General features: G+C 40.2%; 1 protein-coding gene and 1 long non-coding RNA gene across 2 annotated transcripts in view; both read left to right on the top strand.

Annotated features, from left to right (window-relative positions):
• The window catches only part of itfg1 (integrin alpha FG-GAP repeat containing 1), a 144,334-nt gene that overhangs the window by 110,223 nt on the left and 16,260 nt on the right, over positions 1-17,851 (top strand). Inside the window, exon 14 of the mRNA XM_044194728.1 lies at positions 529-607. Within this exon, the coding sequence (XP_044050663.1) occupies positions 529-607 (79 nt within the window). The remainder of the gene's footprint in view (positions 1-528; positions 608-17,851) is intronic.
• On the top strand, positions 619-6,167 carry LOC122875542. The gene is made up of 3 exons (XR_006377840.1): positions 619-2,070; positions 4,028-4,054; positions 4,755-6,167. It is a non-coding gene; the product is annotated as an uncharacterized LOC122875542 (long non-coding RNA).

Raw genomic sequence — 17,851 nt, 5'->3', positions numbered from 1 at the left:
TCTTTTTTTGACCTCATTTCTATTCCTCTCTCACCCGATCGCTGAGTGTCACGGCATAAAGGGCCACGTTTCTCTTGCAGTGTGTATGTTTGCGTGTGTAACAGGCTCGCGATTAGCTGACGTAAAGCGAAGGATGGCTCGACAGATCTCTTCATTAGTTGTCATCCTTTCATAATGAAGAGATAAGACAAACCCCTCTGTATCCGCCCACACAGCCACATGAACACGCAGCCGTCACACTCATTCATGCTCAGTCAGATTCATGCCAGCTAGGTCAGACATTTGCCATGTCACCTAGTGAAAATAAAACAAAAAAATTGCTCAAGGTCACAGTGGTTACACCATGCCTGTCTGTCTTTCTCCCCACTGTCTCTCTCTTGTCTTTCTGTATTTCTCTTTCACCCCTCCCTACTTATTTCTCCCTGGCCTCTTCCGCCCTTACTGACAGAAAGCTGATGCGAAAAGATACTTGCAAAATGTCAAAATGTGTCCGTTTTTTAATTTGTGTTTGCATGTGTGTTTTTGCAGCCTTTTGGTGTTAACCAGCCAGGTCCCTACGTCATGTACACCACAGTGGACTCCAACGGCTACCTGAAAAACGCCTCAGGTAAGTACTTTCTTCTTTTGATTTCTTTCCCACTTCAGACAGAGAATAGCCAGAGAGGCATTTATTCTTCTGAAAATGTCACTGCCTGAGTTTTTATACATCCACATCAGGTTTATTAATAACTTAAGCTCCTAACAATGACAGCTGTCCTTAGTCTGGTCGAACACCACAGGGTTTGTTTTGGGGGATTTTAAGAAAACAGAGAATGAGAAGAAGAGGGACGTATTGATTTTAGTTTCTTGCTTTCTTTTTTTTTTATAAATGAGAAAATAGCCTCTATGCCTCAAAGACAAAGGCTGCAGAAGAAAGGGCAGCTAAAGAAAACACAAAAAGAAGGTCCTTCCAAAGACTGCTGCAACTGAAGGCAGAATAAATCCGCTTCATAAGGCTGTAATGCTCGCTCCATGATGCTTCTGGAGTGTGTGCTTAGTTGACATTTATTCTATCTACATTTGAAAGTAAATATAGGACTTGTTAGATGCTGAATTACTTTGTTTTTCCTATACCTCTATAAATGCAGGTCTCGCTCACATTTGTATTTTGTAAAATGCTGTAACATATCTAAATGTTAAGCTGTTACAGGAATATTAATATTCAACTATTGCCTGTCAAGATTCAGTTTTAAAAGATGAATCCAAGTTTACCAGCAGTATCAATCAAATAGTAAGCCTGGAGTTGCACTGTCTATGGGATACAGTTTTCTCATAGTTTCTGCAAGGCTATCGCGGAAAAATACTGTGAAAGCTTGTAAAACACTTGAGGCCCTTTTTTCCTCTGAAGTTTCTTCCACAGCAAAGCAACACTCAACAAGCTGTATATTCCTCATTTTCTCTTCTCATTTAAGTCCGACGTAAATATCCTTAGTTCGTTCCTTCGTTACAATTTGAAAAGCTACACAAGACTTTCGTCTTGCAGCGGTGAACCACCTGCTGTCCTCTTTATATTTGTCACTTCTTTTGACGAAGTTCATAAGGGATGATGATGATTATGCATGGAACTAGTTAGGACAGGATGATCAAGATCACTGGAAGTGAATTTCTTTTGCTCATGGACATTTTTTTTTTTCTTTCTTTTTTTTTCATGAATTTTCAATCTGAAACAGCTCCACTTCATGTATTCTCAAAAAGCTACTCCCGTCTGTTATTGTTAACCAGTCCTTTCAACATCTGGCTGTGTTCTGTACTTTTAGGAAAACACAAGGTACCACGCTGTAGATAGGAGGTTTCGGTCACAATTCACCGTCTCACATAATGTTAATTAAGACTAATATTTCCTCAATATCAGTCGAAAACCCTGCGACTCCAGCTTTATTGATTGTTATATTGTAACCTGTTAGGCTCACTGGGTCTCCATAGGATGAGAAATTTCTGCACTCCTGGGGCTGATGAACACTACCCTACCCTACTACTTCAGACTAATAAGGACAGAAAGATACAGGTAGAGAGAGAAAGATGCATAGAAAGGTAAGACGAGACATTGAGGACAGCAGTGCTGTGCCATATAAGCTGCAGTTAACCTAGTTGATGTTACATTGTGGGAAGGACACAGAGCTGGATGAGGACAAGATGCACTGACAGCCTGGGGTCAGGGATATATATAGTCTGTGCGTGCACGTGTGTGTGTTCCTGTGTGCAGCATAATCCCACTTTGTCAGATTTCATTGTTTCATTTATCTGTTGGCACAGTTGGAGTATATACATATTTAAAGAATGAGTAGACAGATCACAGGCTAACATCATTATTATTTCACCACCATTAGACAGCTATAAGCTCCTGGCTACAAAACAGTGCTTTTCCAATGGCTGCAGACTTTTCAATTAGGTGCTCTGTGTCCAAGCCCAAAACACTGAGTCGACAAAATGTTAACGCTAGCAAGTGCTGTATTTAGTTGTCTTAAAGCATAACAAAACTCACAGTTTGATTCTCTCTCCACACACTCGACTGGTTTAAAATATGCAGTTAAATGGGCATAGAAAGAACCAGTGGAGAGGGAGGAAGGGGGGCGGCTATCACCACCTGCACCCACGGCCACTGCAGAGACGGTGGAGAGTGATATAGAATCCCACTGAATGTGGAGGCGGTGACAGTTTTAAAATCATACTAAAGTGAGACGCTGAAAAAGAACCAGTAATGTTCGTTTGTTTTTGATTTTCAGTCTGAACTGAAAAATGACCCGAAACATCGGCAGATAAAAAAAGGCAGTTATTTATGTAGGGAATTAGTTTACACTTGTAAACATTTACTTTACTGCTTCTGATTCTTTAAAGGCTTTGGAGTCCTACATGGCCAAAAGTATGTGGACACTTGAACATTAAACTTATCTCATTGCAAAACAGTGGGTATTAATAAGCAGCCTCCACTCTTCTGGGAAGGCTTTGAAGAAGGCTTTTGATTCTGGCTGCAGGGATTTGCTCCCATTCTGCTACAGGAACATTAGTGAGGTTGGCCGGCTCACAGTCTGCGTTCCAATTCATCCCAAAGGTGTTGAGAAAACCATTTCTTTATGGACCTCAAATTGCACATGGAAGCATTATCATGTTGAAAGAGGAAAAGGCCTTCCACAAACTGTTGCCACAAAGTTAGAAACATACTGTTGTCTAGAATATCTTTGTATGCTAGATTTCCCTTAAAGCAGCTATAATTGATATTTTTATAATAACAATGTATCAAATGACAATGTGAAAGAGGCTGCTCGTACTGATGAGCCTACAGAAAATTATCACCTGAATCTGCAGCTCCCCTCGGCCTTACAGAGCTTTATAGTGAGTTTCACTCATTGTTTAGCCGTCCGGCCCGCAATTACTGGTTAGGTTCACTGTCACGGCTCTCATAGTGTCAAAAAAGCGTCGAAAAACTCACTGTACACTACCTGCTCAGCACCAGACAGACACAGTTAGAGACTAGCTGGTGAACATAGTGGAGCATTTAGCAGTTAAAGAGACAGAAATTCCCTTCGGGAGTTGTTAGAGACCAAAAACAGAGCTAATAGAGAGTAAATATCACACTTACATTCATCAAAAGGCCAGAAACATGACTCCAAAGGAACATTATCATTAAGATAATGTTCCTCCATAACTGCTGGATTTGGAAATAAGCAACTGTTTGTTAACAAGTTATATCATACCATATCAACTTAAAAGGTGTTATGTCAATGTTGTGTTCACGACTTGTTTCTGCTGCCCCCAGGTGGCAAAAGAAATTTAGGTTTAACTTGAGCTAAGGAGCCAAGCCCACATTGTGAAGAACAACCATGGACTAAAAGTATACAAAACTATAAGATAGGGGTGTCCACATACTATTGGTTATATAGATGGAAGTAAATATGGTGTAACATGGATTTGAAACTCCCTACTTCTTCACTACCTTTTTGACGCATTGGCATGGCATCCTTTAAACAAGCCTTTCTCCTCTGCCCCTCAGGGTGATGTCACAACTGGAAAACGAACGGTATTCAATATTTACCTTTTTCCAATTCAGCATCTAAATACATTTTTTATTCTGCTAGATATGATCTATACATATGGTATGTGACATGAGGGGCAAAATGCATATAGACAATCAGTACATTTAATCATAATTAATACCGCAGTTATGTTAATAAACCCCAAACTGACTGTTTCATTAACAGTGGATGTGGAACTCTGGAAACCAAATTACTAGTGACTGGCAAAACCAATTTTTGTACAAAAATAGGAAAATCCCTCCGGGGCATTCTAAGAGGTGAAATCCAGGATGGGGCATACTAGTTGGGTTGAAGACTCATAACCATTTAACTACAAGGTACGAGGTAATTTATTTTTCATTATACAACACAAGGTTGTACAACGGAATTAAGTTAGTAGTCCCTTCATGCTACACACATATAATATATATATTCTACAATTATTTACATATATACATACATATATACACCCAGGAAATAATTCAGTGCATTTTTTTGAATTTGCGTCTGGGGAAACTCAAGACAGCAGCAACAAGATAATAATATGGTTATTATCTTCACATAAAATTGTGAAACCCCTTGTTCGATAACTTTGTAACAGGTCATCCATGTTTCTTGCAACTTAAAAGTTCCACACACACACACACACACACACACACACACAAATATTTTAATAAATGTATCCTATTTTTCTCCTGGATCCAGTCGGTCCATCTAGTTCATGTGAAGAGCAGGTAGTCTTGACATTTTCTCCACTCCACCAGTACATCTATTTCTGGGGGAAAGTGTCTGGATCCCCAGACAGAGCCTTTATGTTCAGTAAGCAGAATCCCATTTATTTAACATTTGAATATCCTTGTATATTACAGTCTGCCCGTCATAACTTCGGCGTATTTTTCCAGTATGTGTTTGACAGGAACGCACGGAGAGAGGAGGAGAGTGAGAGTAGCCAAAGGCTTTGCCCACACAACTCCCCAGACCCCTCATTTAACAGCACCAAAGTGCTGCCAGGGAGCAGGCTGCTTTTTGTGTGTGTGTGTGTGTGTGTGTGTGTGTGTGTGTGTGGTGATTTAAAGTGTATTTATTCTGTAGCTTGTAGCTTGGGGAACAGCCAGCGAGGCTGCCAGAGATGAGCAATGATGGGGCGCACACAAACACGCACTCATATACACACACACACACACACACACACACCCACAATGTCTGGGCCTCTCCACTGGGATCCGACGATCTTCACTTACCCTTCACCCTCCTGAAAGGGAGAAAGCGTGGAGAGGAAGGGAGAGATTATAATATGCTGAGAGAAAGAGACAGGGGCCGAGAAGGCACAGTATATGAATGGAGTTCCTGTAGAAAAAGAGGAAGAAGGAGGAAGAGAAAGAGGGGGAGCGACTGAATGATGTACGATGGAAATAACAGATAGAGAGTGGAAGTAGAGAGAGAGAGGGATGAATGGAAGTGGGTCAGAGGAGATCAGGAGCTGGTAGGATGAAGAGAAGAAGAGAAGAGACAGACATAGTCTGGATGAAGAGAGGAGCAGAAGTAGTGTAATGTTAGTCTGGTAAGATATCTGAAAGAGACACTGCTAACACACACACATATAGCACATATTACACACCCAGGCATATTACAGTGATAATGACCCTCTTATCTGACAAGTAAAGGTCAACAGCAACACTGACAAGGTTTCTCTCTCTTTTCTGTGTGTGTTTTGTGTGAGGCATTCATACAGTGTGTGTTTATGTATTTTCCTAAGCTTGTACATATTCTGTGTGTACTCCGTGTCCATATGTGTTCTGCATGTGTGGCAGCATGTGTGCACGAGTGTATACCCTGACATCTGTCTCTTTATGACCTTGCGTGTGTATATGTGTATGTGTGCACATACCAGACAGTGGTGTGCCATGCCCCTTACTAAGCAGGTTGGATGGATGAGCATGGGCTGTGATTCTGACAACACCACACCTCATTATCAACTAACTCCTGCTGAGACAGGGGGAGAGAGAGAGAGAGAGAGAGAGAGAGAGAGAGAGAGAGAGACAGGTGGGGTGGTGGAGATGAATAGTTGAAGTTATTCATTAGCAACCTTTTTATTCCTCTCTCACTATCTCTCTCACTATGGACACTCTCAGGGATGCTGAGAAGGAAAAACACTGTACCGCGTTTCCCTCTGGGTTCCAGCTCACACACGGTCACCCAAGATCATTCATCTTTCGACGACTGGGGAACAGTGTTACATGTCATTGTCAGTGGCAATATTATGATTATAGTCAACAAACAAAGACAAGAGAGGCCACTGATTCTGACTAAATTGCATATTTTTAAGAATAAAGGGAAGACTTGTTTTGCGACCTACTGTCTGTTTTTTCGTTTCAGTTCGGAATTAAAGGCATCAAAAGATAATGAGAGTCTGAATATTAATAATCATTTATCTTTAAACCAGTAGTTTTGTAAATGGAATGTTTGCCACATGACTTTAGCTAATGTTTTGAACTGTGTAATTTGGGAAAGTTCTTCTGCTCAACAAGACATCATCCAAATGTCATTTCATTACACATTTCCTATTTGTCCACCAGACAAACAGATTTCACTGTTCTGTGATGCTCTAGACTTACAAATTGCATTGGGTCTGTGTGTCTGTGGTTATGAGTTGCATCAGCTGCTTGGACCCCAACCAACTGGTATGGCCATTTATGAATACTGAAGACAAACAAATGTATTTGTTTATGTTCTAAATTACTCGCTAATGGCACTGGTATCACAACAGTAATCAGCGGTATGCACAGATTTTCTGGGAAGTTGTGGAAGACAGTTATTTTATCAACAGCTTTTCATAGGATTAATATAGTTGTTGGACAGTGAGATAAAACAGTGCTTACACTCACCGTCAGAATTTCCTTAAAGGAGCCTATTTAAGTATTTTTCTCTTTTGAAATGTGATGTGAAAGTGTGGTCTGTCAAAATACACAATTTCCTTTAAGGTTTTTTTAATTCAATACATCATCTCTCCCATAAGTAACTGCCATAATATACTTGGATGGAAATACAGCTATTGACATTGCCAACAGCCCTGTCATTACATTAGCTTCTTTGAACCCAACACATTTGGCTGTTAGTGCCACCAAGCTGAAGCCAATTGAAATAGTATGGATAATGTAACGCTAACAGGCATAAAGAAAGAATGGTAACAACTCCGGAGTAGTTAGCTGTGTCCAGATAGGACGAGTGTGTCTATGGTGCCAAAGGTTACTATGCACAGAGAGGGATCAGAGGAGAAAGGAAGAGAGGGAGGACATTTGAGAGAGAAGTGACAGGAAGAGGGAGGACAGAGGGAGAAAAGAGTGAGTGCTCATAGGTAGGAGAATCATAACACGCCCAGATCAATGTGCAGCTCTCTGCAGACTGTCCAATTAGGCTAATGAGTTCAGGGGATTAGCAACGGCTTGCTCACACACACACACACACACACACACACACACACACACACACACACACACAGACACATACACAGAGCACACACAGTGATTGTACATGCACAACCTTTAAAAAAAACACATGTTCTCCTGATGCAACTCATCCACAAACATATTTTATACTACATTTATCATAGCTTAACCTTTTAGACATTTAGAAGATCCAAACAACTTGCTAAATTCAAATGGAAAATTGAGCTGTGTTGCCCTGTATATTCACTTGAACCCATTCATGTTGCTTTTTGCTACATCATGCTGATGTCGTAAAAGCCAGCCTATTGCGCTTGACGTCATACTGATCTATGGCCACAGTATACCCCTGTTCTCAGAGCCCTCGTCAGGTCAACAGTGAGTGTTACCCTATTCTCAAGCCATTTTATTGCACAGCATTTAGAAGATAGGCTTGGAACACACAGGGAGAATTCACGATATGGGAGTAAGGTAGGAGAGTAGGTGGATGAGAGAAATGAAAGGGAGAAAATGAGAGGGTGCAGAGGACAAAGCTGAGAGCAGTTACATAGAGAAAAGGAGAGGAGTGAAAATTAGGGTGGAACAAAAGAGAAAGATAGGAGATGGGAAGAGAAGAGCAGGAGAGGGGGAGAGGAGGAAATATTGGGAGTGGAAGAAAAAAACGAGTGGAGAGATAACCCTCCACGCAGACATGGAAAATTACTATTGATCAGGCTTAGCATGCTTTTTCTATTTCATGGTTTTCACTCCTCCACCTTCCTCCTCCCTCCTCCGTCCCTCTTCCCTCATCTTTTTTCTCCTCTACATCCGTCCTCCAGCCCTCCTCACCCTGTTATCTCTCTCCTCTGCAGCCAGTTTATAGATACCATAAATTGTCAAGAGACTGTTTAACTTTTAATTTGTCACCGTTGTTGTCTGCCTGGCAGTTGATCTGAGGGTGCTTTCACACCTATCCTGTTTGGTTCGGTTAAAACAAACTCAGGTCTGTTTGCCCGGTTTGTACGGTTCATTTCGGCTGGTGTGAAAGCTGCCAATCGAACCCTGGTGCGGACCAAACAACCAAACCGAGACCACTTGAAAAGGTGGGTCTCTATTTGATTTGCAGTCTAATAATACTAATAATGCTTATGATCAGTTATTTCTTCGTGAGCTCTTTGTGACACCAGAGAACATAAATATACACATCAGAAGCATTAAAGTGCTGCATAAACTTCTGTCAGTCACCGAAATTTGATTTCCCCACGTGCGTCCTGATGATGCAGGATGACAATTGCCAAAACTGTCCAATCAACGAGTTACCTGTCAGTCTGTATAACTTCATGTTTACTCCTCTTGGTTTGTTTGTAAAAAGTCAGTGTGAACAGGACCAGAACTAAAACGCAACAATGTATCATTTTTTTCCCTTGGTCCGGAGCAAATGAACCGAACTACAGGTGTGAAAGCACCAGTCTCCAAACATCCCTGGGTTTAACTGAATGAAACGCTTGTATGTGTCTTAATATTTGATGTACCTTATCACAAAGAGTACAACTCATCTAAAGATGTTAAAATGTATCTCTAGCATTAAGTTTGTCCTAGGATTCATCCTCCTCAGTTAGTTTGTTGGATGAAGAGTTTGGAAAGAGGCTGCCATCATCAGTTTAACCATGCAACCAACCAGTTTTAGCCACGCAAGCGGCATGGTTCTAGGGATATCTGTTTGTCTGTCCACCATTTTGGTCCAGACTAAAATATCAACTACTGACATGAAATTTGGTATACACACTCATGTGTACTCAGGACTAATTGTAATAACTTTGGTGATCCACTGACTTTTTTTCTAGCGTCATCATTATGGCAAAATGTTATACTTTATGCTACATACTTTGGTTTATGACTAAATACCTCCAAAACTAATGACATTCCCATCAGCCTCCGCTGTACTTTGCGTTTAATGCTAATTAGCAAATGTTAGCATGCTAACATGCTAAACTAAGATGGCGGACATAGTATGCATTATATATCCTAAAGATCAGCACGTTAGCATTGTCATTGTGAGCATGTTGCCATGCTAGGGTTAGCATTTAGCTCAAAGCGATGTTGTGCTTAAGTACAGCCTCACAGAGCTGCTAGCATGTTTGTAGACTTTTAGCCTTGTTTGCTGACTGATGTTTATATACCAGCGCAGATGTCTGTAACAGCACGGCAGATACAGCTGTTTTCTATTGTAATGGAGAAAAGGGGAGTTTTTCCTAAATGCATTAAAAAATCTCTCATGATGAGCTTAACTTCATGAAGCCAACTTTTCACCACGTCACTGAATTTTGACAATGAGTGTAACTGTACTTATGGTAGCAGATATGTTCAAATTCACCCAACATTTGCTGAGAAAATGTTCCTTTTTTGCTTACCCTCAAGTTTCTTCTCCTTCTGCCAGTCTTGCAGTACCCAGGTGTCATTCCAAACGACACTGCATTGCATTGAAACTCACCGTATTGAAAACACGCTCAGTTTTGCTGAGCCTTGTCTCCAAAGTTTCTCAGAATAGAAGTATTTATAATTGCTTGTATTTAAATTGTAATTATTTTGAAAAAAACACGAGGTCATACTCTTATATGAGCGAGTGCGCAGCTCATTATGCTCTAAATGTTCTCTAATAAAACTCTTGAGCGCACGCTTACAGTATGTTCTTTGAAATACATCGGAACATTTCATTTAGTTTTTATTTTCTCTGACTTGTTTTGTTTGTTTTTTTTCTTTTGGTTCTCATTATATTCCATTGCTTTGTGGTTTCAGTGGTTGCTGCAGTCTTTTATCTCTGAAACAGATATGAAAACTAAAGTGAGGTTTGACTGAAGGAGCTCAGGTTGAGGTGAAGCTGCTATTTCTATTTAGTTTTTAGTAAGGGCAAACTAGGGTGATGATAGCTGTCTTTAGGTCTGTTCTCTCACACAAATACACACATATGGTGTAATTTCGTAATGTCGTCGTCTGGGCACAGGTGTCAACATGCTTCAGTAGTGTCTGAGAGGCAGTGCAAAGCTGGATGGTGATAAGGACAGAACGACTATAAAGCCTTCCGGGTCCTTTAGCGTATCACCACACACACGTGCACACTCTCACATACACGTATACACACATTTTCCCTCACAAATCAATGTCCAGATCTTGACAGCGTTGTATGGGCACTGAAGGGGGCTCTCCAGGCGAGGCGGGCTGTGCGCATATGTGTGTGCATGTGCACTTCTATTCCTCGTGGCTCCACCCTCCATCTCTGCAATTTGCTCCTTTTATTGCCATCAGGGGAGCAAATGGTTTCTATAGCGACAGGCACTAGGAATTTCTATGAAAACACTTTTTTCTTTCAGTTTTGAAGTCCTGGGGAGTAAGAGAGAGTGAGAGAGTGAGAGTGTGTGTGTTTGTGTGTGTGTCTACACTGCAATCCAATTATGTTTATGACCATATTTCCTTTCTTGATGAATTGCTGGAATCATGTTAGCATTAGCATATTTCTCATTGTCCTATAGGGATTTGCAGATAGTATGTAGTCACTTTTAACAGTTGTATTTTACATTATGTTTTATGTGTAGATTCCTCATTTATTTTTATTTGTTATATTTTTTGTCTCAAAATTGATTTTTCCTTCTGTGTCTATACACACACTTGACTCTGTTTCACAGTGATACCAGACATCACATTGTCACTCTGCATGTCTGCCCAGAGGTGGTAAAACCTCCAGACAGTACGAGGTTTTTCATTAGGATATGTGTCATAAGACCTCGGCAGATGGACACACATACACACACATTAACAGCTCCCTCAGAGGCATCCATGTCCTTTTTCTGTCTGTCTCTTTCTCTCTAATGTTTCTCACTTGTTTTTTTTTTTTTTTCATTTATTTATTTTTTTTTCATTTTGCCCACAAGGAAGTAAAGTTTTTCACCTCAAAATCAGGGGGAGAGTTTGTATCCCAAAATCCTAGTCATTGTCCCCGCTATCTGGCATTCTACTGAGAGAAAAATGAGGAATGATGATGTGAGGACAATCAAAATTAATTTCACCAAGAACACTTCACAACACACTACAAGCCACTGTAGGTAAAATGGAATCAACATATCCAAAATCCAGATTGCTGGACTGCTCCATCTAAAATCATTTAATGTGCACGTGCAGTGTTCGGAATTTGTTTCAGCACAGAATGTCAGCTCAGGTACTCAGTGACTACTAGCATACAGGAGTGTGTGAGCGAAAGACATCAGACAGACTTAATCAGGGCTGGTATTTGTACAGTCCTGTGGAGTGTGTTCATCCAAGACTAAAAACATAACAGCCAATAAAACTGTAGTTTGCTATGTCATACTGATGATGACACAGACCTTCTCTTCATTGACAAGTGTCTTTGCAAAGATGAACCAAATTTAAAACATAGTATACAGAAAGAACAGTACAAAGAATGTTCTGTATCCATAGCTTATAACAAATGTTGCATTACTTTTGCCTTTGTTCCCTCCAAGTTTGTTGTGTTATCAAATTGTAATCTTTAGATGTGTGTTCCTCAAAGAAACAGAAATTCTGCAGGTGTGACACCAGCATAATCTTTTCAGTGTTTAGCCACTGTGTTTTACACATCACTAATATTGCTAATATGGAGTAGAGGCTAATGAACCTATCCTGGCTACCTTCAGACCCTGAAAAAATCTTGTCTTTGTATTATTATTGCCTTCTTATGTTTTATCTATGGTCACAGGATATCTGCAGGTCTTGAAAACTTATAATGTATTAAAGAGTCTTAAATGGAATTTACAGAAGTCTTAAATATTTTCTCTTACCTGCTGTAGGCAGTAATGTTAGTTATAAAATCTGCTCGGGTGTTCAATCCTTTTTGCGGAGTTTCAGTCAGCACCATCACATCTATTGCCAACACTGTCACTACTGCTAGCTACAGTAGCTAGGAAGTTCATCGTCTCATAATTGCAAGTGTCGATTTAGCAAAAACTTAAATAATTTTATATAATAATTTTTTTAATAATTTTGAATTGGTTAATACATGAATCAATTTTCTGCCGCGTGTCCAGGTCCAAGGGTTACATTAATTTAATGTATAATATTATTAGGAATTATTGTTTTATACAGATGGGAACTACTGAAAAAAAATGTGTTATAGTAAATATTTCTAGGCGTTTCTACTGGTTTTCCTTAATAGTTTGGTAGGATTGTATGAAAAGGTATTAAATTGCATTCTATGTAGTATAACTTGGTGATCCCTGCAGAAACTACAGAGTGCAGACCTAGTTAAATGCAGCATTTTAAGGTCATAATTATATTTTAGAACACTAGATGCTAAAAATGTTTTTACTCCATGATGCATTGTTAATCAGATTAGTAACCGGCCTCACCTATTTTAGCCTACCTTGGTAGGTCTGCAGTTAGTTGCATTTTCAACTTCTTATTTCAGTTATAAACTAAAGTCTGTATAGTTTGTTTTCACTGGCATTAAAACAGTCATTAAAAATATTTATCTATATCTTTATATATTTACCTATACTTTTACTTACTGGTGCGCTTTTCAAAGTCATGTCATCTGCTGTGTATTCCACCTGTCGAAGTTTTGACTGGGTAAGTGAATGATCAAGTCCAGTCGAGACTGTGCAGATCGGTGCATGTGGGGCAATATTGTTTAGGAACAGAAACACCTCAGTTTTGGGATTTGCTCGAAATAAATGAAATGCTCAGATGGAGAAGAGCAGCTTCTTCTACTTCATTCTGTGTATTTTGTTTTTCTTTCTTCCCTTTTTTCTCAGTGCATATCGGCTATAACCTTTAGAAATCTGTGTATTTACTTTCAGGTGTGTGTGTGTGTGTGTGTGTGTGTGTGTGTGTGTGTGTGTGTGTGTGTGTGAACCTGAGTGTTCATGTGTCTACGAGTTCCCTTGTCCGTATTATTGGCTGGGCTTTGGAACACTAACTCGTTGAATGTGATGCATATCGTGCCCACATGTGTGTGTGTGTGTGTGTGTGTGTGTGTGTGTGTTTAGAACTTTGTGAAAATGAGAAGTGCACACAGATGTTCACACACACACACACACACACACACACACACCAAGGCCGGCTGCTTGTGCTGCTTGGAATCCGCTTTGTCTTCTAAGAGATGGATTGTAGGTTGTCAGTCATGTGTACGAATGGCATTCCCTGCCAAGGCCTCCGCTAGCTCTGCCATAGGCAGATAGGACTAAAACACACACAAAACACAGACACTCCAATACCCGCTCTGCATAATACCCTTTGCCAGCCTCCCCATGTTGTGAAATGGCTTTGCTCCAGCCATGGCCACATTTCCTAGCCAGTTTACACATGCACACACGCACGCACACACACCACTTAGCAGACGCTAAGCCAGGCTCCCTGCCTGCAACGTAACCCTGCTTGATCCTCCGTCAGACACACACACAGACACACACACACACACACACACTTAGACCCACTCCATCCTGCTGAGTGGCCGAGTGCAAGCCATCCACCTCTTCCCTACTGAAAGGGAGCAGCAGTCTGTCAAAAACATCAAACCAAGACTGGCTTAAAGGTCCGATCCCCTCAAAAATCCTGTTCAGTCCAGCCCGATGGACGGGGTTCAGTGTGAAGCACCAAGTGGCAGTGGACTGATTTAAACGGCTTCCCCTGCTGGATCCATCTCAGCGTAACACTCTGCAACACTCCTGGTCTTTCTTCTGTGGGGCAGTGCCCTGTTAGTCTGTCTAGCATTTGATTGGTGGATATATCAACAACAAGACATAGCATTACCATAAAGGCCACTTCATGGTTCATAATAAAAACAGGAGTAGGTGAAGGGGATTTGGGGTATTCTTAGCTGAGATTGCTCACAACCCCACCCCACATTTTGAGACTTTATTCCCACACATCTCTGTGAGTGTACAGAAAGCAGGGCTGGCAAGAAGGCTTGAGTTTTGGTTGTTTCATTTTAGTTTTAATGCAGAGCACTGAGATGTAATGCTTGTTCTTGTTGCCCTAATTTCTCTGGACGTCAGCCATTTTCTCGCAGCATCATGTTCCTTCTTGTCTCACATGTCTTTTTGTTTCGGGGTCAATGTCCATGTTACACTCCATTTGATTTTTTGCATGCTCAGCTGTCCTAGTGAGGATCCCAGAGTGACTTGGTTCAGAGTTTCTTACATTATTTTCCTTCATGGTTTCTTTGCATGTACTGAGGGTTTAAGGTCAGTTGTAGTAGGTAGACAAGCTACATTAGGTAGGCTTGTTTTTGCTTTGTTTCATGTTTTTGCATACATTCTTTATCTAATTTGTCATTTACCTTATTTAATTGTGTGATTTGTGATTGATGATAAGTAGAGTTTATGTAGGCTTGTTCTATATAAAGTCCTTTAAGGCCTACTTGTGATACAGGCCTTTATAATAAAAAAAAGTATTGAACTTGAATAGAGCACCATAAAACATTTTGACCTCAAGAATTTTCAAGTTTTTCAAGTTTTCTCCTAAGTTCAGTTATGTGGATGTCTCCTAATGTCAGTTACACCCTGTGTTTTTTTGTTCCTCAGTATTGAAATTATTGTCAGACTACGCATGTCGATGTCCAGAATATGTCTTTTGTCATCTCCTGCAGACTCACAGCAGTGCGATGTGTGTGTTTTCATACAGTATATTAGAATACACACACTGTACATTTTTTTTTCTTTATTGGGCTGCAAGTCACCTTGGAACAAGACTTAAGAATCTAGAGCCATGGTAGCAGCTCTGTGAGACACAACAGTGATTTGAGCTAAATGCTAAGATAAGCATGCTAACATGCTCACAAAGTCAATGCTAACATGCTGATATTTAGCAGGTATAATGTTTACCATGTTCGCCATCTTAGTTTAATTTGGTAATCAGCATTACATTTGGTAATTAGTACTAAAATAATGATGGGAATGTTATTTATGTCACTTTATGACCAAAGTAATTTTGTGTGTTAGATATAAAGATATCTGCTGGTGGCGCTAGATGAAAATTCAAGGAATCACCAAAATCTCGAGTGTTCATCCTCTGGGGACCATGAATGTGTTTACCAAATTTAATGGCAGTCCATCCAATAGTTGTTGAGATAGTTTACAAAAAACAAAAATGTAAATCTCATGTTAGAGCTAGAGGAAAAGTCTATTTTGTGGCAGTCCATCAATGTGGCAATCCATCGAGTAGTTGGACTAACTTTTTATGTTGTATCTAATCTAGACGTTTAATAAACTTTCATTTTACAAGAAATTTAGCCGAGTTATGATGTCTTTTGACCTCCAAATCACCAAATGAATGCTTACTGGCATTTATTTTACATGAATGTGTTGTAGTATTATTTTTGGGGATTCATTTTCTGTTTGTATAGCCCATTTCTAAACTATATTAAAAGTCCTTTACAACCAAGTAAAATCCAACAAGACTCAACGGTACAGGAGGCATAGCACAACTATTGCTGCTGAATAAATAAATAAATTACTTCATGAATAAAGAAATCAATGCAAAGCATAATACAACCAATGTAAAAGATGATATATTGGCTTTTGACAGTGTGGTTATTTGAGAAACCAAACCATGAAGATTTTGGACAGCAGTCAGATTAGTTAGCATTACATATTATTGCAATGACTGCTTTTACTTTGAACAGATGTTAAAATGTGGTGTGACCAGTTACGAAGATGGAATGAGTCCAGCGGGGGGTCCTACACCCCACAGCGACAGAGGTGGGGGGACGGAACGAGTTGAGGCCAGCTTTTCCAAGGCTGGTTATTGCACGCTGACCATCTCAAAGCCAGAGCGGGAAACTCTGGAGTTCATCAGCGACTCAACTCGTTCACCTCTGAAGGTGTGGGGGAGGTCCGGGGCATTCCATCTAAGGGAGCCAGGTCGACACCAGCTCAATCGATATTATATTTTCCAGTCTTATTTATAACCTACCATGTCTGAACCAGTGACATCATTATGAGGTCACATGAGAGACTGATAAAATGCAATAAAATGCCAACTGTGACATCATCTGTGAGGTCACAAACAGAGCATGAAGCCTACAATAATATCTGAACTGTGACATCATCAGTGAGGGGTACAACAAGAGGCTAAAGATAGATTTGAGATAAAACATGATCTCAATCAATGGGCAAAATGTGGTGGAAAAGTGAAAGTATTAAATTAGACGTCCACATTACAGATATAATAATTCATAAATTAATATAGTCATTTAATAGCTCTGACCCAGAATCAAGGTAATTAAAGGAATATATTTTAAAAAAATGTAAGATGATATATTGGCTTTTGACAGTGTGGGGAGAAACCAAACCATGAAGATTTTGGATAGCAGTCAGATTAGTTAGCATTTCATATTATTGCAATGACTGCTTTTGTTTTGAACGGTAACTTACACGGTTATTATTAAAAAAATCATGTATAAAATCCCGTACAGCAGAACACAGCTTTCCACTTTACTGATCTGGTACAATTCTCCTACCCACACTCGCTCTCACACACACACACACACACACACATGAACCTCTCAGTAAATGTCAGACACACCAGGATTCATCTTCAATGCCTGTTAGAAGCCAGGGCTTTGTACTACCCTGAACAAGTCAATGTCCATGAAACTGTGCCCAGCTCTTCCTGGTAACAGCCAATATTTCTGTCTGTCTCCCCCTCTCTTTCGCTATCTGCGGTGTGCGATTAAGGCAATTATGCTGCCACTTCACAAGACCACAACCCAGCACTACAAAGCTAGGAATTCATAGAGCGATAGCAAGCAAGGTAAATTTAGAGAGATAAAGAGAGACGACTGATGAAAAGCTTTTTTTTAGTTGAAGGTGGCAAAAGTCGATGGGTCTATTCAGCATTCAGACCAACTGGAGCCAAAGCATGTACATTACAGCATCATGGACAGGCTTTTATTGCACTACTCCATACAAACGCGACCGCCGGTTTTAGTAAGTTAATTACTCACTTTCGCCCACTGGCTGATGAATTTTTAACTCTACATGAGATGTTCCCAAAATAAAATGCCGGCTTTATTTGTGCAATATGAAAGAGCATGAAAGAAGAGAAATATTGAGCCACAGTGACATGGACTGGCCTGACCCAGGTTCAGCTGAGGTGGCCAAAAATGAATTGGACAAATCTTTTGTTTTAACTGAACTGAGGCAAAGCATATATTAAAAAAAAAAATAAAGAGACAAGCAAAGCCTGCAATACGCAGTCCATCCACATTAGTTCTGATCACTGGCTGCCTCAAGGCTTGCTCTCTCTTTCTCCTTCCATCGCTCTCTCTCTTTGTTTACCACGTAGAGGTTGATTTATGTCGGCTACACTTGGCAGAGTTGGGTGGCGTGG

The sequence above is a fragment of the Siniperca chuatsi genome, linkage group LG1, assembly GCF_020085105.1.
Source record: "Siniperca chuatsi isolate FFG_IHB_CAS linkage group LG1, ASM2008510v1, whole genome shotgun sequence".
Classification (NCBI taxonomy): Eukaryota; Metazoa; Chordata; class Actinopteri; order Centrarchiformes; family Sinipercidae; genus Siniperca; species Siniperca chuatsi.
Note: the sequence above shows the minus strand (reverse complement) of the source record. Positions and strands in the feature narration are given on the sequence as shown.